The sequence below is a fragment of the Equus asinus genome, chromosome 20 (genome assembly GCF_041296235.1).
Source record: "Equus asinus isolate D_3611 breed Donkey chromosome 20, EquAss-T2T_v2, whole genome shotgun sequence".
NCBI lineage: Eukaryota > Metazoa > Chordata > Mammalia > Perissodactyla > Equidae > Equus > Equus asinus.
The window spans coordinates 80,503,415-80,529,995 of record NC_091809.1 but is presented as its reverse complement, the minus strand read 5'-3'; the positions used below and the strand labels follow the sequence as shown (position 1 = coordinate 80,529,995).

General features: G+C 38.4%; 1 protein-coding gene across 1 annotated transcript; it reads right to left on the bottom strand.

Moving 5' to 3' along the window:
* Window positions 1–44: 44 nt before the first annotated feature.
* On the bottom strand, window positions 45–26,581 carry CLNS1A (chloride nucleotide-sensitive channel 1A). Its single transcript, XM_014859671.3, has 7 exons — window positions 26,364–26,581; window positions 13,503–13,639; window positions 9,125–9,226; window positions 8,370–8,477; window positions 7,077–7,250; window positions 3,086–3,175; window positions 45–818 (listed from the first exon to the last, which is right to left on the bottom strand). Exons 1-6 carry the CDS (start codon window positions 26,486–26,488, stop codon window positions 3,108–3,110), a joined length of 714 nt encoding a protein of 237 aa, XP_014715157.1. The 5' UTR covers window positions 26,489–26,581; the 3' UTR covers window positions 45–818; window positions 3,086–3,107.

Here is a 26,581-nt window from a genome sequence, read left to right as displayed (position 1 = left end):
ACATTTCTCGGTAATGGTTTTAGTCAAGAATGAGAGCACAATAATATAGAAAACCTAGATTTATTTGTTAAGCTATTACAAAGACAAAACAATTATCATCTGAAGTACTCTGAAGACTTCATCCCAATTTCACTTGTTCTGTTACAGAAAGTGACCTAGGAGGTTGGAAATTAAAGAACATAACCTAAGAGGTTACAACAGAACAGACTGGCAAAACATGGTAAAGCAGCAAAAGCTAGTCAGGAGCACTTGTGAGTGGTAGAATGTGCGGCTGGGAAGTTTCCAAAGAGGCTCCCTCGAGATGCCTGAATGAATTCATCTGGGTCCCAAATTAGTAAAAAGACCCTCACCCCTGTGGAGAATGAGTGGAGGCCAGGACTTCTCTGAGATCTCTGCCCTTCTTTTTAAGAGATAAGGGTATCCATAGGCCCTAAAGGGGTACATCTTGGATCAGCCTCTTTCTTTCCCATCCAGTCTGCCTACACCTCCAAGTACCTATGCATTTTCACCACATAGGCCTGCTAGGTTACAGAAGATGCATACAGTGAAGGCAGGAAGTAAAGGCCTACTGAGGGGGTACCTAGACACAGAAAGTTCTGGGGTAAATGATAAACTACAAATACCCTCTTGGTTAAGTTAATTCACCTTTGTTAATAAAGGTCATAGTTTCTTCTGCTGGTGACAGCTTGTTGTCTCAGTATAGTCTGTCTCAAGAAAGAACTGGTTCAGGTGAGTTTTGGAGAAAGAAAAGACTTTCATCAACACTCACTCCACAGTGGAAGAAGCACCAAGTTCTCTCCTACAGTTATGAGCAGAATCTGAAAAACAAAAGGTTTACAGTGTTTATAATAATAGCTATTATGTATTGAGTGCCTGGTCAAGAGTGCCAGGGGACTTAAATATATTATATCTCAGCCTTTGCAACAATCCTGCCAGGTAGTTATCATCATCCCCATTTTTCAGATGAGAAAACTGAGGATTAGAAGTTGTTATGCCTTGTCCAAAGGCACAGAACCAAAAGTGGCCGAGTTGTGATTCTCCCATTCATGTGCCTTTCCCTTCATCCAATCTCATGCACTGAGAGGTCCCAGTGCCATTATCTTGAAATTTTTAATGGTTGCATAAACACTCTAATTATTCCTTACTCATCCCTTAAGGGCAAATACAATTTTAAATGATTAAAAATTTACAGACATTGTTTGGAATTTAGGTCAATTATCCAGATGAAGAACTTGTATAAACTTTATGAATAAAATATTTCTCCACTTGAGCTGTAGCATAAAATGAATAGAAAACAAATCATCAGCTCATTACAAAGTTTGTGGCTATTGTATAGTTATTTCACCACAGAATTACATTACAAAGAATCCTAAGAATTCTCGCCAGGAAACTGCAGAAACATCCCATTTGTGTAACCAGTAGTGACAGACCAAATGAGTTTTTCATAATCCTTATTAATAGAGTGGCTGGTGTTCTCTGAATAGTCTGTTTTTTAAGACGTATGTGAAAGCCAGATCAAAAAAATTCTGTTTTCCAGTTTCAATAAAAGTTACTAAATAAGTATTAGGAACGTGGGAAATAAGAAGGTGAGAAATAAGGGAATAAGACTTAAGCTGGTACCAAAAGACTTCCCATGAAAGAGAATACTGAAGTACTGACATCTGAAACTGTGATATCTGAAAATTCAAGTTAACAGAACTCTAGCAATATGAACACATAATTTTAGCTAACCCCAGAGGAGACATTGCTGATTTTAGACTGTACAGCTACCAATGACAGAAGTAAATGTTGTGGAAATAAAAATTAAGTATTTAAGGAAAGAGAGATAAAGCAAAGAACTTTAAGAGATTATTTTTCTGATAGTTCTACTGATAGCATCTGAGAGGAAAGCAGAGCTCCATTATCAGAATTCATGGTTTGGATAAGAAGCAGTGTTATATTCACAATGGCAATAATTTGGAAGGTCAATGGGAGGAATAAGGGAGGATCTCACCACCTAACTAGATAACTGACAATGTAGAAGAGTCAAGCCAATATATATAAATCTTGCCATGCTATCACTATATGCCTTAATAAAATAAAGGGTCTAGATATAAGTAGCATCTGCAAGATTGGAAGACAGCTAGTATTCAAGAAAATGCTATAAGGTCAGAGGTAGGAGGACACTATAGAGGGGAAAGACAATAATTTAACAATGTGAAAATCTTGCAGCTTATAAAGGGCAGGCGACTAGGATTCCTAGTCCTAGTTCTGTATGTGAACTAACTACATGAGATACTCAAGCTGGCAGAGGACAATTTTCTTCTCAGAGAAACATGTAGTGAATAAATAGCGAGGGACAAACTTCAGGCAAAGCTGATGTGAATGTGTCAGAGAAGAGAAAATGGGCAGTGAGCTCCTATGTCAGCCAAGAAAAGCAGGTATAAAGCAACTTGGGAAATGAGAGCTTTTGGACAACTGAACATGGGCTTACTACAGTTTGGCAAATCAGCCTTGAACGCTAAGATGCCCAGGACCTTGGTCCTCCATTATTTTCAGAAGGAAGGAAACTGACACAAGATTATGATTAAAGGCTTAAACTCAGTTTTGAATTACTACTACTTCCTCCAGAAATTGAACAGCAGTGAGTTGCAGCAAATCTCTGCTTTGCGTTTTTTGATGAACATGTTAAGGTTTCAACCATCACAAAGTGGGAAAAGGTGACTCAATAGCAGACCAAGACATGATATCAGGCTCTGCTGCTCCCAACTGAGCCGACCAGAGAGATCTCTGTGTCTGAACAAAGGGCTCACGTCCTTCTCCTGAGTTCATTGAAGATCAATGCGTCTTATTCTTCCATGTATCCTCAACACTTACACCAGTGCTTGGCATGTGGTAAGTGCTCAGTAAACGTTGACCTGAACATCACCCTGTTTGTAAACATTGATTTCTTAGGGGAAAAAACATAATTTTCAATAATTTCAGAAATGGATAATTAACATTTTCCCAAAATGCTAATTACATAGAGTTCTCTTGAATTATGAAAATAAAAATTATTTCACATGATTTTCATGTTCAGTGACAAAGGAGAAAATAAACTACTCACCCCAAAGCAGCATAAATCATTTTCAGTGGTCAACATCTGCATCTTCAAACTGCCCAGCAACTGTTGGTATAGTATCTACCTCCATCCCATCTGAAGAAAAAATTAACCACCAAGCAATAGTCTACTGAGTGCTTCACATAGGTAAAGATTCAACTTACACTTCGCCCAGAAGGAAGCCAGTGCCCCGTCAGTAAAAGTTGCTATTTCTTTCTCTTATGAAAATTAAAGTATCGAGGAACAAACTGAGAAAGAAAAACGCCTCATGTGGATCTAGGTCAAGTTAAAAATAGTCTATACATTTAACATGTACTTTGTAAATTCTCAGCCTCAACACTAAAAGAACACTAGGTAGGAACTTTCAAATGCAGTAAGCCTCAACTGCTCGCTCTTCATAAACTGCTTGGTATTCACTGTGTGACTTTTTAAAAAAAGATATGAAGTCCTATCCTTACAAAGCTTACACCATAATTCAAGAGAAAAGACAAAATGAGCAAAGTTCTTGCTTATTGCCCTGTTTTTCTCACTTCATTAAAAAGGCTGAGGGGATAAGAAAAAAAAAAAAAAGCCCCCTGTAAAGAGTTGTCGACAGCTGCTTTCTCCATTTCCTCGCCTGCTATGCACCCCTTGACTCTTCAGCCCACCACAAACTGGCTTCTGCCTGCAGCCCCTTGGCACCCCACGACCTGGACACCCAGCAGGGCATGCAAACATAAACACGTATCTAAAATTAACTCATCATCTTCCCACATAGAAAATGCTTCTCTTTTCAGTCTTGCTAAAGGACACCTCTTACCTGTTCAATCCAGAAACCCATACCATCTTTCTAACTTCTGTTGCTTCTCTCTCTAAAATCTGTTGTCTTTTGTCATTTACTGCCACTACTTAATTTAGGCCACTATCTCTCATCTAATTTAAAACAGAAGTTACTTAAGAAGGTTTCTCTTCTTTCCTCCAGTATTTCCCTCTGCAATTAACTTTCCGTATCATAGCCAGTGTATCTTCTGAAACACCAATCAAACTAAAATTCTTCAGCGGCTTCCCACTGACCTAAAGGTAAAGCTGAAATTCTTTAACACAGCTTTCAAGTTCCTTTAAGATACAGCCCAGTTCACTACTCCACTTTCATCTGTTGCTATAATAATTGCCCTTCACACTCAGAGTTCCAGACATAATGAACTATTTTCAGTTCTCCAAAACTGAATGGGCTCATGAACCTTTGCACAAGGCTATTCCCTCACCTGCCTCTCTCCCCAACCTGTATGTAATCCCCCTTCACTTGGGTCACTTTTATTCATCTTTCAGATCTTGGCTTAGATGTCATTTACTCCATGAAGCTTGAATCTCTAACTACCCAGGCTGGTTGAAGGGCCCAGCTCTGACTCCACAGATTTTCAAGCTTCCCCATATCTCAATGCTGTATGACAATATACTGTAACTGCCTAATTAGTTAATTTATTTTTCACTCCACTAGCATGCCATTGATGTGAAGACAGTAACCTCATCTCTCGAGTACCGCTGTATTCTCTGTACCTGGCACAGCAACTCAATAAATATCTCTTACATAAATAAGCACATGAAGCACTGAAATGCCACTAGTAGATAGCATATGTTTAAACGGCAAAAAGACTGAAATTTAGTAAGATGGCAGATCTCAGGTGTTCTCATCACACATACACAAAAAAAGTAACTGTGTGAGGAGATGGATATGTTAATTACCTTGACTGCAGTAATCATTTCACTATGTATAACAAAACATGTTGCACACCTTACATATATACAATTTTTATTTTAAAAATTTAAAAAATGAATTTTAAAAAGGAAAAAAGAAACAAGTCTAAGTAAATAAATGGCAAAAAGAGTGACGTGGGTACTCAGAATTTTAAAGGACGGGGCATGGTATAAGCTGAAGAAATTTAATATACAGGCAACTCTCAAATTTAATATGGGGCTTAGGAATAAAAGTCCAAAAATCTCACTTTAGCAAAAAGTGTTTGTGACCTTAAAATCGTTTGCTATAAAGGCATTAAATAAAAAATTCTACAATAAAAACAAAAGCAAAAACTCTTCAGTGATGAAAGGCTTTTCAATGTCCAAAGGCACTCTCTAGTCAATCACTGTAATAAAAAAAGGTAGCATCTTGAATTCTTTCAGCTAAGAGTTTGGTAGGGCATGAGAAATCATCTGGGCCATGTTAAAGCCACCCTAAAGCCTATGTTAGAGGCTCACGAGATAGGGCTTAAAATGGAGAGGAGACATAAGGATGAACAGTGTGACCCAAAGCCTACACTTTTCCAAATTAAAATATCCCAGAACTTCAGGACCCCCAGGTCAACATGATATGTGCATAGAGATATTGATCACAACACTATGAGAAAAACTTAAATGTACCAATAAAAAAAAAAACTATGGTAACCCTCTTTAAGAATATTTTGTATCACTAAAAACTAGAAGTGTTAAGACTCTAGCAATATAAAATAACAATATACATTAAATACACACAAGATGCAACAAGTGCTTATAAGAGTGCCTGGTATATCATTTTTGCATATTAGCTCATTTAATCCCCTTACCACTTATTAGTTATTTGACCTCAAGCAAGTTGTGACCTCTCTGTGCCTCAGTTTCTCCATCTGTAAAATGGGGATCATAACAGCATCTACCACAGAGGGGTCTTGAAAGGATTAAATGAGTAAATATGTGTGATGTGCTTAAAATTAGGGTCTGGCACATAAGAGCACCCTCTAAATGTTTTATTGAGGGTAGCAGGAACGAGATTGGAGACATAGGAGACAAAGACAGTGTTGTCTCTTTAGAATCTGATGAAGAATTTGAACCTTATATGGTGAGTATCAGGCAATCACTAAGGGAACATCATTAAAAAGGGGCGACAGAGAGTGTTCTCAGAAGATTAATATGGCACAGTGAGCTGGAGGAAGGGATGACTGAGGCAAAAAATTTACTACTGTAAATCCAGTGTGAGAAGAAAAGGGCCTAGGTTTGGAGGATAGCAGTAGTAATAGCAAGGTCATTTAAAGGGAAAATGTACAGAATTCAGCATTGGACTGGATGAGGAATAAATGATAAAGGCTGAGTCAAAAGAACACTTTGGGGGGCTGGCCCGGTGGTGTGGCGGTTAAGTTCACATGTTCTGCTTTGGCGGTTTGGGGTTCGCCCGTTCAGATCCCCGCTGTGCACCTACGCACAACTCGTCAAGCCATGCTGTGGCAGCTGTCCTACATATGAAGTAGAGGAAGATGGGCAGAGATGTTAGCTCAGGGCTAACCTCAACAAAAAGCGGAGGATTGGTGGCAGATGTTAGCTCAGGGCTAATCTTCCTCAAAAAAAAAAAAATACTTCCTGGATTCTAACTGAAAGAGGATACTTAGAAAAGGGAACCAGTCTAACAGGGAAAATATTTACAAAGAAGCCTACAAATATGAGACAACTGAAACAGAAACATTTTAAGCCATTTGTTTAAGGTCCAAACGTTTGTCACAAAAAAAAGAACCCAAATTTCTTAAATGCTGCCTAACCCTTTAAATCAACTGACTATCCTAGTTTTACATATAATCATGTAGGAATCCATTTTAAAAATAAAAATGGCAGCATCAATGTGTGCACACTCATATATACACACACAAGCATACAAACAAAAAGACTGGAAAGACGTGCAATAGAAAATTAATAGATGTCTCTCAATTAGAATTATACTTGATTTTTCATTTCTTCTTTGTGCCCATTTAAAACACTTCTGACTATGAATACAGACTATTTTTGTAGTTAGGAAAAAAAGTAAAAAAAGAAAAAAAAATTTACTTGAGAATTTCCATTCCATGTAATTCCACATTTGCTTCCTACACTATAAAAAGTTAATTCTGAGATTTCTCTGTTTTAAGAGTTTCCAAAAGAACCTATGTAAGTTCTCTCCATAACTTCCCTTATTGCCCAAGTGATCATCTGACTGTTCACACTGAAGAGACAGGATACTCACCTTCATAATCTCTTATTGAATCTTCTGTCCGGACTCCAGCCATGTTATATTGGCTGCTCACAGAGTGAGAAAGCATTCCTTCTAATCTCTCCAATGTGGCTTGGCCTTCTGCTGTTAAGTGAGATAATCCTTCTTCATAGGTATAAAATGTAGGGATGTCCCCCTGCCCTTGTTCTAAACAAATAAAAAGTTTTTAAGCTATTATAAAACAATTAGAAAAAAATGGATCATCAATTATGCATTTACTGAAGAAAAGGTACAGTAAAAATAGGCTTCCAGGAAACACTTTTCAACATTCATTTAACACACACATATAGGCCATCTGTTGAAGACAGAAATAAAAAAAAAAGTCCCTATCCTATAGGATGAAAAGGGATTCCAAGAGATAATGAGACAGTGAACAGCAACTCCCAAAGAATCAAATGTCCGGGACGAGAAGGAAAGGAGGGTGTTCCTAAGGTCAGGGAGTCTTATATTGTCCCAAGCTGGGAATTTCACAGGTGAGCGCAAATTAATTTGATATTAATTTGTACTGAAAATTTTCTCCTGATTAAAACACATGCTCCTTTTAAAAAATCAGAAATTCTGGAAAATACAAAAAGGATACAAAAATAAGAATCACCCAAAAATCTCAGCAAAGATGAGAACGTATTTAGATATATAAAGGAGAAACCCAGAAATAAGTTTTCCTAAAGCCAGGAAGTGGGTACATACAGAGGAAAGGGCTCTGGATAGCCAGACTGGTATACATGAGACCAGTGGGGAAAAGAAAAGAGAACAGCAGGCATCTCAAGTTACAAGACTCTACCAGGCTAGAGACTGCATTCTGTTCTGGGGAGGCCAGGGGAAATACTCTTGGATAAATGAAGTATAGTTCTGGGAAAAAGAAATGACTTTGGCAATGAGCTGTTTGAAGGACTGTGTTAAATAAAGATGCAGGTGATACAGGTTTAAAGTGGTGGAGGGAGAAGGCTTGTTCTCTGTGACTAGCTGCATCAACTTAAAAAGACTCTCCTGACTGCCTATTTTCCTATCTACCAATTTCTTTCCTTCCATTTATCTCTATCCATTTTCTACCCCCCCAATAATCTCTATTTTTTACCCTCAAGTTTGGAAAGCCCAAAATTTTTTTCCAATTTGACTTAGACATAAATTGTGCCATTCACTTTTATTAATAATCATACTATATGGGTATTTAGTAGAGATATAAACAACTATAATCCCACACCCTTAGTACAAATAAATGCTTAAAATGAAACAACAGAAACACTTAAAAAATTCCATTTCACTAACCATGTGCTTCCACATCATATTCTTCTCCATCGTAATCATCTGAATCTTCATCTTCAGGATCTGGATGTAAAGCCTGGCATTCACACATTGCAGTGAACATTGCCTCCACTGAAGAAGAAAATTAAATTGTAATTTATACTTTTTTCTGGCCAATGCACAACAAAAATGTAATGAAATAACCATCAGTGCAAATAACTTTAATGGGTAGACAAGGGGTGTACTAGGGTCATGACATTAACAAAACCTGCTAAATTCCAAGGAGAATCAGTCTTGAAAAGTGCTTGATGGCAATGGACAAGTCACAAAATAGTAAGAGGTCATTTCAAGCTACTATTGAGATCTCTTCATGCCCGGTTGGATTTTCTGAGAGTCAGAGTCCTGGTGAGACTGCTATATCAGGGTGAAGGCCTTCAGCTGATAAGCCTCTTTCCAGCTATCCTGGCATCTTTCACTTTGGAACTGCCAATGACTTCTCTGCCCTCTAGCCAGTGGGATTCACAGTGAACAGCATCAAGTTAATAAAAATAACCAGATTCCTCCATTGATAAAACATACCAAGTAACATGGTGTCTACTGTACTCCCACTACAGTCACAATCTTTGATATTAATAGGTATCTGGTCCTCAATATTACAGATGCTAAAACAAAGAAAAGGCAATAGAAGGCAGGCAATGAGGGTAAAGGGGTGTGCGTGTGTCGACAGGAACAATGCTTGGTACATAAAGGGAAAAGAATCAATTCTATACAATACTCACATGCTGATTTATCATTAGGCACAAATCTAAATTCGGCAATAGGTTCAACATCATCATCACTGTCTTCCTCTTCTTCATCAGCAACAGATTCTTTTGATTCTTCTAGAAAGGGAATAAAAATAACTTTTTAATGATGTTGTTTATTTGTTTTGATAAAAACAATGCCTAAAAGAATTTCTTGAAGGATGCTTATTGATATACCTAAATACTGCAATTCAACTTTTACTTCAAATTATAAGAACATAGTCATTTTAGAGCTAAAAAAAGACCGTGGATAGTCCCTCTGGTCTAGTCAAACTGTACTTCATGAGCCCAGGGATTCTAAGCCCCCTCAGGGTCATGGAGGGGATGAGGAAACTTCAACAGTCAGGCGTCTAACAAGTAGAGTTCCACTGTCCACTGCTTCTTTGACCTTTCACCTTGTACTAAGGGTTCAGCAGCAGCTTGTAACCACTGATGTGCTTCATCACCAACAATGTGCAGATGAGAAAACTAAGGCCCACAAAAGTTAACCGAGCCAACAGATAAATTTAAAAAATCTGTAAGCAAGAAAAAATACAAATGCTCAATAAAGAGGACTCGCGCGTGCCACTTGTGGAAGTGGAAATTGCTACAACCACTCTGGAGATGTGTACATCCTCCTACCCAGCAACCATTTCCTCATCTAAGTACATACTATGTAGACAAGGGGCTTGTACACAAATGTTTACTAAAGTACCACAGGTACTAGTGAAAATATAAAAACTAAATGTTGAGTAAAAAAGTAAATAGATGTATTGTAACCTGGTCACATTACATTTTATATACAGATGGCAGTGAAAAATGAACAAATGTGATTTATATGTACCAAAATGGATAGACTTAAAAATAATAACTGAGTGAAAAAGCTAGTTGCAGAATATATATAACACCACTTTCATTAAAATTTTAAAAACAAAACCAAACCATTATACTGCTTGTGGGTATATGCATATTCAGTGAAATCTAAAAGCATAGACAGAAATGACACACATCATCTTTAAGATAATGTTTAATTCTAGAAACAGAGAGTATAGAATGAAATGGGGAGGGATATGAAAAGGATTTCAACAATATTCATATAGTTTTCTTTCTTTAAAATACCTGAGTAACTATGAAAAAAGGTTAAAATTTATGCTGGATATTGAATAATGAAAAATTTTTATTGCTCTCTGCACTTTTCAATGTTTGAATTAATTCATAATGGAAAAAAAACCCTAGGTCAACAAAAATATTTAGACCCCAAAACTTCAAAACTAATAATCTTAAAAATATAAATTAAATTTTGTTTAGCATATTAAAGTTAACATTTTAAAAAAGTGTTAATTCTCCACACAGATGAAGATAAGCTGGAAAGGTTTTCTTATACATTACTATTAAAAGTATAAATTGATAAAAACTTTCAGGAAAGCAATCTGACAATATACATTAAGAGCTTTAAAAATGTTTATTACCTTTAATGCAGTAATTCTACTCACAGGAATCAATTATAGGGGGTATCCACTAAATTTTTAAAAAATTTTTTATTTTATAAATCATACAAACTCACTGTAGAGTGAAAAAATACAGTTAAGCAAAAAACAAAAAAGAAAGAAAAACTTTAAAATGGCCACTATTAACAGTTTTAAATAACAGATTTAATAGGACTTTTCCTGTTCTGTTTCTAATGTTATTATATTGTTAAATATAATATACATGTCCTCTGTAAACAAGTAAACTAATACAAAAATACTGGAGAAATCTAAATAATTCTAAATAGTTGAATATATTATGGTACTATCAAACTTTTTCAATGCAATTTTTAAAAAATGATATACTGAAATTATTATTCTATAACTGAATCAACATCACTTTTTAAATTATAAAATACACAGTGGTATAAAAATAATTGAAAGAGTCTAGATGGATTCAAAGGAAAACATAGGTCCCTACCATTCTAGTTCCTCACCCTAGAAGTAACCACTATTAACAATTTCTTTTATATCCTAAAGAATCCACCTTAAGGCAACAAATTAATATAGTATTTTTATAATTAGGAAAAAAATACAACCATGACCAACACTCATCATCTCGTGCTAGATCACAGTAGTGGCTGTCACATTTTCAGTCTCTTTAAATTTTGCTAAATTTTCAACAATGGGGATAATTTTTTAGTCATTTAAAAAATAATCTAATGTCCTTAACAATAACCTGATGGCCTATTTTAAAGAGGTTTATGTAGATAAGCCAACGAGAAAAAAAATCTGGAGCTTGGAGAATCAGGATGAGAGAAACAAAGGCTAGGAAAATAGGGTCCAAGCATGTGTAACTTAGGAGAAGAGTGGAGTTTCAGATAAACAGAACTGGAGAGCTATTGAAATAAACATGCCCCAGGAGGATTCTACCTTCTAGTAAGAAAAGTCCTACTCATTTTAATAAGAAAGGATTAACCAAAATCCCATCAATTTCAAGAAAATAATCATACACAGCAAACCTTTAAAATATCTACACCAAACCTACTGAATCCTTTTCCTTGGTTTGGAATTCCCAGGATTTACATTTGTAATAAGTTCCCCAGGTGTTTCTCATGTGCAGCCAGGTATAAGAACTAGAGACTACTATAATCACCTAATTTTTCTGGATAAAATTGAGGCTCAGAGAGAAGAAAATCACATGCCTAGCAAGTTAATGACAGAGTCTTTTTATTCAGTGTGCTTTTCTCTTCAACTAGCTTTATTCAAACCCTACCTCTCTAACCTTACTTTTTGATATGCACCTTGCCCAATGCCAATGTTCTACACTATTTTTGGGCATTTCACACCAGCACTTGGAATTGACTGACAAGGGTACTTTGCAGTCTATTTCTACATTTCTATGAATGAATGAGTGCTTTAACCTAAACATGACATATGTAATACTCTTGGTTATAAAATCATACTTGTATGTACTTAGATGGAAAGTGAACTTTAGTGCCCAACACCTCCTCATCTTAAAGTCCTACTACAGGGTCAACAGTTTTTACTCTTCCTTACCCTCTCTTTCAAACTTTACTAGATTTTTATCTATCTCTGGACCCTTACCAATGGCAAGAGTTTGCAATCTTATAACAAAAATATTTTCAGATACAGTCATGCACCATTTAATGACATTTCGGTCAACAATGGACTGCATCTATGACAGAGGTCCCATAAGATTAGTACCATACAGCCTAGGTGTGTAGTGGGGCTACACTAAGTTTGCCTAAGTACACTCCATGATGTTCGCACAACAATGAAATTATTTAACAATGCATTTCTCAGAAAAGCATCCCTGTCATTAAGCGATGCATGACCGTAGTTGAATCAGCCATTACCACTAAATGAGGCAGGGCTTCTCACTGTGCCACACTGAATATAAATGGTCATCTTATATCTGAAACCATATTAAAATAAACTAAAGGAGCAATAGCTCAACAGGAAAACTCATGGGATTGTCTCTTATACACTATGTCAAAGAAAAGCAACCTATTATCTTAAAAGCAAGTTTACTAAAAGTCTGACAAATGTACTTTCAACCTCAAAGTTCTGCATTTCTACAAAAGACAAACATATTAAGTTAACACAACATAGTATATAAACTTCTTATTTAGTTAGTTTTACAAAAATAAAACACAAGTTTTTATTTTGTGCCTAACTTGTTTCTCATTCAGAATTCTTACAACCCATTGATGACGGTCTAAAAAAATGGATTTTTTTTGTCCTTCCTACTTTTTCTTTCATCCACTTCACTAGATTTTTATGAACCTTTGTAGTCATCTCTGACAGCAAAACTTGGAAATCTTGTAACCCAGGGTTTCTCAAACTTGGCACTACTGACATTTGGATGGGGTAATTCTTTGGTGGGGAGACTGTCTTGTGCGTTGTAGGATGTTTACTAGCATACCTTGCCTCTAACTACTAGATGCCAGTAGCATTCCTTCCCAACCCGAGTCATGACAACCAAAATCTCATTGCCAAATGTGGGGGAAGGGAAATGTCACCCCCCTACTGAGAACCACTTCTGTGACAAAATAAAAAAGGTTCTACCCTAAACTCTAGGAAGCTTCAAGTATACTGATCCAAGCCTCTATGGGTGCCAAATACAAATGCCTTTACCAAGAGAATAAACAGTTAATAGGAAAAATCAGAAATGTATCCACAATAACTGAATAATTCTAAGTGCAAATACATAGAAAATAAAAGGCAGTATCCAAACTGTTTTACTGCGCTGAAATTTTCTTTAATAAACTATTATCCAAAATAGGTCAATGGCTTGAAAATTACATTGATTATGATCACAGACTGCTTTTTAAAATATAATATGCTACCAAAGGAAGCTCAAGATTAAATTACACCATACATACCTTCAAATTGGGCATTCACCATAACATACAAATGCTCTCGTGGATAGGCATTTAGGTCCCTGGACACTGCATGCAAACTAATGGTGGGGTATTCCAGTGAGAATCCTAATCCAGAGCCATCTAACCAAGACAGGCGGCTGAAAAACACATTTCAAGTAGATTATTTGAAGAAATTGAATCCTAATGTAATATCCTAAAGTTCATAAAGGTTCAGCTTGGACACTTTGATGCATGTGAATAAATTCAAGCTCACTGTTTAGAAACATCCCTAAAGTAAGAAAATTTAGCAGCAGGAACTGAATTTCTTTAAAACCAATTCTGTTATGGTCTCTTCTAGCTAAAAATCCAAAAAGATTTGAAATGCAATTTTTCTTAAGTCACACGTGTATTTCTTTTTTTTTCTTCTCCCCAAAGCCCCAGTACGTAGTTGTATACCCTAGTTGTATGTCCTTCTAATTCTTCTATGTGGGAAGCTACCATGGCTTGATGAGCAGTGTGTAGGTCCACGCCCAAGATCTGAACTGGTGAACCCCAGGCTGCTGAAGCAGAGGGCAGGAACTTAACCACCAAGCCACCAGGCTGGCCCCTACATGTGTGTTTCTATGCCTTTTATGCTTTTTCTTATTTGGAATGTCTTCATGTACTTTCTTTGCTTTTGCAATTCCTCTTCATCTGGTTAAGTTCCAGCTCCTCTCTGAGCCCTCCCTCCAATTATTGCAGTCCATAATGATCTCTTCTTTTTCTACATGGCACTTATGCTCAGTAATACAACATTTAACACTTAACTCGGGGGTAATAAATCTTCTATGTACTCTGACAGAAAGTGAGCTACTTGATAAAAGAATCTGTCATATTTCTTTCTTTAACAATATTCTTCAAAACCATTAGCATAGTGCTCAGCATGTTAAGTATGCAATAAATACCTAGGAATCACTAATATCTCTACTAATCCTACATTAAATGACATACACATGAAAGGGCTATAATCATACTACAAGTTAGAACATATCACATTGAAAGACAGACTTTATGAAGCCTGTCATTCATTCTGCAGCTTTTTTTTTTTTTGAGGAAGATTAGCCCTGAGCTAACTACTGCCAATCCTCCTCTTTTTGCTGAGGAAGACTGGCTCTGAGCTAACATCTGTGCCCATCTTCCTCTACTTTATATGTGGGATGCCTACCACAGCATGGCTTTTTGCCAAGCAGTGCCATGTCCGCACCCGGGATCTGAACTGGCGAACCCCGGGCCACCAAGAAGCGGAACGTGAGCACTTAACCACTGTGCCACAGGGCCAGCCCTATTCTGCTGCTTTAAGAGAAAGCCACAGGGGACAGCCCCACAGCCAAGTGGTTAAAGTTCCATGTGCTCCCTTTCGGTGGCCAAGGGTTCACAGGTTAGGATCCCGAGTTCGGATCCTGGGTGCAGAGCTACTCCACTCATCAGCCATGCTGTGGAGGTATCCCACATACAAAGGAGAGGAAGACTGGCACAGATGTTAGCTCAGGGTTAATCTTTCTCAAGCCAAAAAAAAAAAAAATAAAAGAGGAAGATTGGCAACAGATGCTAGTTCAGGGCGAATCTTCCTCACACACAAAAAAAAGAGAAAGCCACAGATAAGTAAGGTCTAGTTTTCCCCCAAAAGTGGTCAAAGGAAAATATTTTATTGGCATAACAAAGGAAACATACTACCAAAATAAGTATGTTGAGTTTTGAGTAAGGGGTGATTAATTTTTTGGTAATACTTCACTCATCTGGAACTGCACCACTCAGCAGAAAAAAAAAGTAGCGAAAAAAATCCTCAAGGGGGCTGGCCCAGTGGCCTAGTGGTTACGTGCTTGTGCTCTGCTCCAGCAGCCCAGGGTTCACAGGTTCACATCTTGCGGACCTATACGCTGCTCATCAAGCCATGCTGTGGCAACGTCCCACGTACAAAACAGAGGAAGACTGGCACAAGTGTTAGTTCAGGGACAATCTTCCTCAAATAAAAAGGGGAAGATTGGCAACGGATGTTAGCTCAGGGCCCATCTTCCTCACACACACACACAAACCTTAAGAAATCACAAAACAAGGTTAATGAAATAAAAGTTAATGCAACATAGTGGTTGCTTAGAAGGAAATAGAGAATGACTGCTAATGGGTGACGGTGTCCTTTGGGGGCAATGAAAATATTCTAATATTGACTGTGATGATGGTTGCACAACTCTGTAAACAGACTAAAAACCACTGAACTATAGACTTTACATGGGCATGCTACGTGAATTATCTCAATAAAGCTGTTGTTAAAAAAAGAAGTTAAACGCAATAAAACCCCTGTATCATTCTATTTTCTAAACAATTTTAACAAGGCTGGCTGTCTAATTTCTTTTTTTTTAAAAGATTGGCACCTGAACTAACAACTGTTGCCAATCTTTTTTTTTCCTGCTTTTTTTCCTCCCCAGATGCCTGCAGTATATAGTTGTATATTTTTAGTTGTGGGTCCTTCTAGTTGTGGCATGTGGGATGCTGCCTCACCATGGCCTGATGAGCGGTGCCATGTCCGCACCCAGGATTGGAACTGGTGAAAACCTGGGCCACTGAAGCGGTGAAATTAACCACTCGGCCACGGGGCCGACCCCTGCCTGTCTAATTTCTAACCAAGGAAAAGCAAATACCATAGGAGAACCCGGGACTCCCTTGGGCAGGAATGATGACAGTGCAGCAGTCTGAGATCATTCATATTCAATGTTAGAGGACGCTGAACTTTACGGCTCAGTCCCCCTAAAGAAAATCAATGTCTAACAGCACAATGCGAGTGTCTAACACATGATGCTCAGGTAGCAAAAGCAGAAGCAAAATTGGGTTGTGGTGATAATTGTTCAACTCTGTAAATATCCTAAAATGCAACAATCTGTACACTTAAAAAAGCAATACCAAGAAAATAGGCACTGCCATTTGGAAAGATTTCCATGCAACATGCTTATTAAAAAAAGAAAAAGAAAACCTGGGAGGCTTAAAAGGATAAATCTTAAGGAGCCTAAAGTGGTGAAGCTCTAGAAATGATTTTCCAGAATGACTCACCCCACTGATTCCAAAGAAATGGATATCATTATTCTAATTAGATTGTGTGCAGTATGTACCTTTCCGGGCCACCTCTTTCCACCTAATGTGAAGATGAAAGTGCTCATGTATCAGAGAAGTACTGCCAGTCCCTTACTAAAACTATATTATTTTAAGCAGATAAACTCCCTTTTCTCAACTTAAAACTCCCCTGGCATTATCAGAATTAAGAAAGGAGCATTCCAGGAGGGGAGAAGGGGCAGAGCAAAATGGCGGGGTGAGCTGACCTGGGATTCTCTCCCCTCCAAAATACAACAAAAGATTGGAAGAACTGAATTTCAGAGAATAAACATAATGCCAGCTCGTTAGAGACCTACAATACCAAGAAGGTGGCGATCATAAACCCTACTTACAGCCTCGGAGGCGCTGGAATGGTAGGAGAGAACATCGCTCCCTCCCCTAGAGTCTGTGATCGCTGCTGTGCGGGTCGGGAAGGAGCAGGGGAGGGGCCGCGCAACGGGGGATCATCCAGGACTCCTGCCCTGGTTCAGTGGAAACTCGCTGACACGGGGAAAGCTTCCATCTGTGGGGACCCCATAAACCAAGGGCCTCGGGAGACCAGAGAACAGAACTGATCTGAACCCAGACCTGTGCATGTCAGTAACAGCCCCTCCGCCCCGGCAAAGCCAGTGGGCGCAGCCATCTTGTTGCAGACGGAGAGCTCATAACACGCGGCTCTTGACCCCCATCTAGTGGCGACAGGCTGTAACTGCAACCAAATTCTACCACCATGCGAAAAAACCGCTCCTCTACCATCCAGCAATTTATAAAAGCCCCAGACCAGAAGGAAAACAATAAAAACATAGAATTAAGTCCTGAGGATTTGGAATTAGGTAAACTAAGTGATAATGAGTTCAGAGCAGCTATAATCAAAAAACTCAATGAGGTAGAGAGAAAGAGAAACAAGCCGAGTTCTGGAGTTACTTCACAAAAGAGTTTGAAATCATAAAGAAGAATCAAACAGAATTACTTGAGATGAAAAACACAATGGACCAGATAAAACAGAATACAGATTCCCTGAATGCCCGTGTGTACACACCATAGAAGAGCAAATTAACATAATTGAAGATAGATAGGCTGAATGGCTCCAGACAGAGGAAGAAAGAGAACTAAGGATCAAAAAAAATGAGGAAAATCTCTGAGAGATAATGGATTCAATGAGGAGTAAGAACATAAGGATCATAGGAATTCCCGAGAATATGGAAAAGGAAAATGGAGCAGAAAGTGTGCTTAACAAAATTATTGAAAAGAACTTCCCAAATCTAGGGATCGACGGAGAAATGTGTGTAGAGGAGGGTTTTAGATCTCCTAGATTTGTCAATGTAAAAAGAGCTACCCCAAGGCACATAGTAGTAAAATTGGCAAAAAGGAAAGATAAGGAAAAAATACTCAGGGAAGTAAGAAAAAAAAAGAGAATAACCTATAAAGGAGCCCCTATCGGACTGTCAGCGGACTTCTCTACAGAAACCCTACAAGCTAGGAGAGAATGGAGTGACATATTCAAAGCTTTAAGGGATAAAAATCTTCAGCCAAGAATACTCTATCCAGCAAGAATTTCCTTCAGATATGAGGAAGAAATTAAATCTTTTCCAGACAAACAAAAGTTAAGGGAATTTGTAACCAAAAGCCCTCCATTACAAGAAATCCTCAAGAAGGCTCTCATACCTGAAAAAAGAAAAAAGGGAGAAAGGGGACACAATCCACAGACTAGGGAGACCAATGGATAGAACCAGAACAGGATAGCAATTATTCAATTATAGCATTAGGGTAAAGGTAAGGAAACTACCAAAGCAAAGACGATCTTATCACTCTAACTACAAATTAATAAGACGAGTTGGAATAAAAAATGAAAATAATTATTTAGGAGGGGAAGAGCAAAGGGTCTAAATCAGTATTGGTCAAGTAAGTAAGAGACCACCAGAGAATAGACTATATTATACACGAGATTCTAAATACAAACTTCAAGGTAGACACTAAAATAAAGTACAGAACAGAGTCACAAACCATAAATAAGGAAAAATCTAAGAAACCCAGCATAAGAAATTGCAGTATTAAATGGGTAGGCTAAAGCACGCAGGAAAACAAGATAATGAGCGACAGATTAACAGCATTAAGTCCACATGCATCAATAATCACTCTCAATGTGAATGGATTGAACTCTCCAATAAAGAAACACAGAGTGGCAAAATGGATTAAAGAACAAGATCCAACAATTTGTTGCCTCCAGGAAACACACCTCAGCCCCAAGGACAAACACAGACTCAGGGTGAAGGGGTGGAGGACAATACTTCAAGCAAATAGCAAGGAAAAAAAGGCAGGTGTTGCAATTCTTATATCAGACCAAGTGGATTTCAAAATAAGACAGGTAAAGAGAGACACAGAGGGACAATATATAATGATCAAAGGGACACTTCATCAAGAAGAAATAACGCTTATAAATATCTATGCACCCAACAAAGGAGCACCAAGATTCATAAAGCTATTAACAGACCTAAAGGAAGATGTTAAAAACAACACAATAATAGTAGGGGACCTCAACACCCCACTCACATCAATGGACAGATCATCCAGACAGAAAATCAACAAGGAAATAGTGGAGCTAAATGAAAAACTAAAACAATTGGACTAGTAGACATATATAGATCACCTCACCCTGAAAGAGCTGAATACACATTCTTCTCAAGTGCACATGGAACATTCTCAAGGACAGACCATATGTTGGTAAACAAGGCAAGCCTCTACAAATTTAAAAAAATTGACATAATAACAAGCATCTTCTCCGATCATAGTGCTATAAGGCTAGAAATTAATTACAAGAAAAAAGCTGAGAAAGGCACAAAGATGTGGAGACTAAACAACACACTACTGAACGAGCAATGGATCATTGAAGAAATTAAAGAAGAAATAAAAAAATACCTGGACAGAAATGAAAATGATAGCATGACATACCAACTCATATGGGATACAGCAAAAGCTGTATTAAGAGGAAAATTCAGGCAATACAGGCACATCTTAACAAACAAGAAAAATCCCAAATAAGCAACCTTAAAGCACACCTAACTGGACTAGAGAAAAAAGAACAAATGAAGCCCAAAGTCAGCAGAAGGAGAGAAATAATAAAAATCAGAGCAGAAATAAATACTATTGAAACGAAAAAGGCAGTAGAAAGGATCAATGAGACAAAGAGCTGGTTTTTTGAGAAGATAAATAAAATTGACAAACCACTAGCCAGACTTACAAAGAAAAAAAGGGATAAAGCTCAAATAAACAAAATCAGAAATGAGCGAGGAGAAATAACAACAGACCCTGCAGAAATACAACAGATTATAAGAGAATACTACAAAAAACTATATGCCAACAGAATGGATAACCTAGAGGAAATGGATAAATTCTTGGACTCCTACAAAGCTCACTCAAGAAGAGGCAGACAATTTGAACAGACCAATCACAAGGAAAGAGATTGAAATAGCAATCAAAAACATCCCAAAGAATAAAACCCCAGGACCAGATGGCTCTCCTGGGGAATTCTACCAAACTTTCAGAGAGGATTTAATACCTATCCTTTTCAAGCTATTCCAAAAAATTAGGGAAGATGGAACACTCCCTAACACATTCTATGAGGCCGACATCACGCTGATACCAAAACCTGACAAGGACACCACAAAAAAAGAGAACTACAGGCCAATATCACTGATGAACATAGATGCAAAAATTCTAAACAAAATTTCTGCAACCAGAATTCAGCAATTCATCAAAAGGATCATACATCATGATCAGGTGGGATTCATACCAGCGACAGAGGCATGGTTCAACATCCACAAATCAATCAACGTGATACACCACATCAACAAACTGAGGAATAAAAACCACATGATCATCTCAATAGATGCAGAGAAGGCATTTGACAAGATCCAACAGCCATTTATGATAAAAACTCTGAACAAAATGGGCATAGAAGGAAACTACCTCAACATAATAAAGGCCATATACGACAAACCCATAGCCAACATCATACTCAATGGGCAAAAACTGAACCCCATCCCCCTGAAAACAGGAACTAGACAAGGATGCCCTCTATCACCACTCTTATTTAACATAGTACTGGAGGTCCTGGCCAGAGCAATCAGGCAAGAAAAAGGAATAAAAGGAATCCAAATAGGGAGGGAAGAAGTGAAACTCTCGCTGTTTGCAGATGACATGATCTTATATATAGAAAACCCCAAAGAATCCATTGGAAAACTCTTAGAAGTAATCAACAACTACAGTAAAGTTGCAGGGTACAAAATCAGTTTGCATAAATCAGTAGCATTTCTATACTCTAATAACGAACTAACAGAAAAAGAACTGAAGAACACAATACCATTCACAATCTCAACAAAAAGAATAAAATACCTTGGGGTAAATTTAACTAAGAAGTGAAGGACCTATATAATGAAAATTACAAGGCCTTTCTGAGAGAATTGGATGACGACATAAGGAGATGGAAAGACATTCCATGTACATGGATTGGAAGAATAAACATAGTTAAAATGTTCCTTCTACCTAAAGCAATCTACAGATTTAATGCCATCCCAATCAGAATCCCAATGACATTCTTTACAGAAATAGAACAAAGAATCCTGAAATTCATATGGGGCAACAAAAGACCCCGAATTTCTAAAGCAATCCTGAGAAAAAAGAACAAAACGGGAGGCATCACAATCCCTGACTTCAAAACATACTACAAAGCTACATTAATCAAAACAGCATGGTACTGGTACAAAAACAGGTGCACAGATCAATGGAACAGAATTGAAAGCCCAGAAATAAAACAACACATCTATGGACAGCTAATCTTTGACAAAGGAGCTGAGGGCATACAATGGAGAAAAGAAAGTCTTTTCAACAAATGGTGCTGGGAAAACTGGAAATCCAATGTAAAAGAATGAAAATTGACCATTCTTTTTCACCATTCACCAAAATAAACTCAAAATGGATTAAAGACCTAAAGGTGAGACCTGAAACCATAAGGCTTCTGGAAGAAAACGTAGGCAGTACACTCTTTGACATCAGTATTAAAAGGATCTTTTCGGACACCATGCCTTCTCAGAGAAGGGAAACAATAGAAAGAATAAATAAATGGGACTTCATTAGACTAAAGAGCTTCTTCAAGGCAAATGAAAACAGGATTGAACAAAAAAACAACCCACTAACTGGGAAAAAATATTTGCAAGTCATCTATCTGACAAAGGCTTAATATCCATAATATATAAAGAACTCTCGCAACTCAACAACAAAACATCAAACAACCCAATCAAAACATGGGCTGGAGACATGAACAGACATTTCTCCAAAGAAGATATACTGATGGCCAATAGGCACATGAAAAGATGCTCATCATCGCTGATCATCAGGGAAATGCAAATCAAAACTACACTAAGATATCATCTTACACCCATTAGAATGACAAAAATATCTAAAACTAATAGTAACAAATGTTGGAGAGGTTGCGGAGAAAAAGGAACCCTCATACACTGCTGGTGGGAATGCAAACTGGTGCAGCCACTATGGAAAACAGTATGGAGATTCCTCAAAAAATTAAAAATAGAACTACCATACGATCCAGCCATCCCACTACTGGGTATTTATCCAAAAAGCTTGAAGTCAGCAATCCCAAAAGTCCTATGCACCCCAATGTTTACTGCAGCATTATTTACAATAGCCAAGATGTGGAAGCAACCTAAGTGCCCAGCAACAGACGAATGGATAAAGAAGATGTGGTACATATATACAATGGAATACTACTCAGCTGTAAAACAGAACAAAATCATTCCATTTGCAATAACATGGATGGACCTTGAGGGAATTATGTTAAGTGAAATAAGCCGGCGAGAGAAGGATAATCTGTGTATGACTTCACTCATATGAAGAATTTAAAATTATGGACTAAGAACAGTTTAGTGGATACCAGGGGAAAGGTGGGGTGGGGGCTGGGCACAAAGAGTGAAGTGGTGCACCTACAACATGACTGACAAACATTAATGTACAACTGAAATTTCACAAGATTGTAACCTATCATTAACTCAACAAAAAAAAAAAGAAAGGAGCATTCCAAATTTGGGTGTCCAAAATGATTTCAAATATCCAGAGCCATAAAACTTTCTTTAATGACTCAATTAAGTAACGGAAAAACTAAAATAGCAACATAAGACTTAGTGCCAATGAAATTATGGCCTTTACTTTAAAAAGCACCTAATAATTACTCTGTAGTTTCTTACTGCTGGCAGAACACAAACACTGCCTCTGCAAAGCTTCTCCTAGGGAGTTCTCATAATCTTATAGATGGACATGGATTATACAGTCGACAGAGCAGAAGCAAATTCCACTTAGAACCAACATTTACTCTGATCATTAAGTTCTGATTTTTATTTATTCTTTACCTACATTCTAGAAGAAAAGCCCTCCAAAACCAAAATATCTAACTAAACCTAGCCCCAAAGAAACCATGAGTAACAAAAGGAAAAAACAAGATTTAGAAAGCCAGGAGACATGCAGAGGAATGTTCTGCTAATTTCCAATACTTCTGCACAAGTATGATCAGTGTCCTTTATTCCTGGCATGGGGTGAAAAACAGGACAGGAAGATAAGAGAGGTCTTCAATTTGAGTTGGTTTAAATATTTGGTTTAAAATTAATTTTACAATAAGATATAAAAAAGTGTTACTTGTAAGTTTAAATTACCTTTTTCATTTTACCTGTCTCAAATGATCTATTTTGAATGATTCGTGCCTCTGTTCCCTTCCTTACCTGGATAAAAAGGCAACTTCCTATGAAAACTAAGCTTTGAAAATAGGCCTGAGAATTCTAAATTTCTCAATACACATCTGAGAAACTATCTACCCTAAAACCAAATCAGACCCTGTCCCTCTTTGCCTAAAATCCTAAAGCAGTTTCCCCAAAGCCTTCGGGCTATAAGCCAAGGTCACGAACACGGTTCTCTCCTTCTCCAGCTTTATTATTTTTCCACTGTCTCCCTCATTCCCTCAGAGGAAGAACTGCTAGACTGTGTGTGTACAAACACATATACAGTCACGCGCCGCTTAATGATGGGGATACGTTCTGAGAAATGTATCGTTAGGCTATTTTGTTGTGCAAACATCATAGAGTATACTTACAAACCTAGATGGTACAGCCTACTACACACCCAGACTATATGGTACTAAACTATGGGACCATCATTGTACACGGGGTCCATCGTTGACTGAAACGTTATGAGGTGCATAACTGGACATATATATCTCCTGGCACACACAATATTGCTTCTCACCCTTGCCTCTGAGCATCCTGTTTCTTCTGATTAGAAAGAACATTTCCCCTTAGCCCTGCCTCATTCACCTGGGTAACAATTAATCCTCATTTGTCACATCCTCTAGGAAGCCTTCCCAGTTTGTTGAGAACTTGATTCTATCAAGTCTTGAAAACGCTCAGTGGGAAAGAACAAAAAGGGGAAAGAGACCAAGGAGGTGACGATGAGTAAAGAGGTGTCCAATGTACTGGTAATATTCTATTCTTAACCTGGATGGTGGATATACAGGTGTTGGTTTAATTATAATTCTTTAAACTATACATATATAATTGATGTTCTTTTTTCTAGGTATATTTTACAAAAATATTTGCTTAAAGAAGAAACATAAGATATTTGTTAGTGAAAAGTTGAAATAAATTTTCTTTTTTAAACAGATAAGAATTTAAAAGAGTCTCTAGGGCTGGCCCCGTGGCTGAGTGGTTAAGTTCACGCTCCGCTGTAGGCGGCCCAGTGTTTTGTTGGTTTGAATCCTGGGCGCGGACACAGCACTGCTCATCAAACCATGCTGAGGCAGCGTCCCACATGCCACAACTAGAAGGACCCACAACGAAGAATATACAACTATGTACTGGGGGGCTTTGGGGAGAAAAAGGAAAAAAATAAAATCTTAAAAAAAAAAAGTTTCTACTCAGTGTGCTAAGTGTATTGTGGTTGTAAGGAGAATGTCTTTCTTCTTAGGAGATTTTTGCTGAAGTATTTACAGGTGAAGTAACAACATGTCTGCAACTCTCAAATAGCTCAGAAAAAAAGAGAGAAATAAATGTGGCAAAATGTTAACAGCTGATGAATCTTTGCGAGGGGTCCACAGGTATTACTTAACAACACTTGCAACTTTTCTCTAAGTTTGAAATTTTTAAAAATTAAAAAACAAGCATAGGACCTTTCCCAAAAAGGAGTTATATTACAGAAAGAAAAGCCAATAGAGAGAGAAGTCATGGAGAAACAAGGGACTGTGGGATTGTGTGGTGGCTAGAAATATATCCGTGCTCCAATCTCCACCACTTAAACGAAACTGCTCTCCCAAGATCAGTAAAGATCTTCTTGTCAATATCCAACAGATGCTTTTTGGATTTTACCTTATTTGAACTGCTCCTCCTCCTTTTCTCTACTCAAGTTTCTTCTTCCATAACCTACCTCTTAATGTGGATGTCCCCCCAAGGTTCCATCCTTGGCCCTCTTCTCTTCTGGGGTAGCTAATCTATTCCCAGGAGTATGCTAACACTTACATTAATGATTTCCAAATCTCCATCTTTAATACCACTCTCCCAAGAGACATACTCCTATGTCCAACTAATCCACATGTCCAGACCAAACTCATTTTCTGCACCTCACCCCAAACTTGCTTTTCCTCCCATCCATATTTCCTATCTGCTATCTCAATGATTGACCAAAAGACTAAGGTTTGCTCAGTGTCTAGATTTCTCTCTAAACCATGGGTTCTTTACTTTTTTTTGTGCTCTCTGTGGTAGGCAGAATTTTGGCCCCTATGACCTTCATCCCCTGGTGTCAAGCCTGTGAATGCGTTATGTTACATGGCAAAAGGGGCTTTGTGGATGTAATTAAGGTTACTAATAAACTGACAATAAAAGGGGGATTATCTTGGATAACCTGTGTGTGTCCAACGTAATCACACAGGCTCTTAAAAACAGAACTTTCTCTGTAGACAAAAGTGATGGAGCAGAAGGTGAAGTTAGAGAGATAGGAAGGACAGGAAGGATTCAACGTGCCGCTGCTGGCTTGATGATGAATGGAACTTTATGTCAAGGAAACAGAGACCTCGGTTCTACAAGCGCAATATTTAAACCGTCTGGATCTGACTGTGAAAGTACAAAGTGCTCCAGGTGGCCAAATAAAAGGGCAATTTCTTCTAGGAATGGAAATGGAAGTCAGAAATGGGAAATAAAGGTCAGCTTCTTCTGGATATGACCCCAGCGAACGTGGGGTTTGAGGGTGTTCCTCTCCCCACCCACACCTACAGAAGAAAATCCATACTCCTTAATCAAACTTTCAAAATCCTCCACAATCTGCTCTAAGCCCGTATATCATGCCCAGGGCAACACCTCCCGCATCTGTTCATCGGGAAAGATAGACACATCGATGACTAACTCACGGTCTGAAAATTCAAAACCTTAAAACAAACCCTTGAGTAAAGAGTAACGCACGCACCAGTTCTCCGGTGAACGGGCCGGTAAAAAGCATAATCAGTGAGGGGAACTCCGTCTGAAGAGAAAAAGGCAGGCTCCGGAGAAGAGGACACTAGAACAATCGAGCAGAGGCACCCCCGAGGCGACACCGAGCACGCGCTCCCCCTCCCAGCAGCCGCGAGGTCGCGGTCTCGCCCCTGCTCCTCCGCAAGGCCCGCGCCAGCAGGAGGAGGGCGGCGCGCAGGAGGCCGGCGCTCGAGGACAGGCACCCTACCTCTCGGCGATGTAAAGGGTGCCGGTGCCGAGGCCCTTCCCGTTCAGCACAGCCTCGGTATCCGACTGCTGCTGCCGGAGCCCGTCAGCCGACCCCGGCGGCGGGAAACTCTTGAGGAAGCTCATGGCAGCAAGGAGCGCGGAGACACAGGCCAGGACCGAGCCGAGGACTAGCCACCTCAAATCCCCGCGTCCCGCCCCGGAAGCGGTGGCAACTGC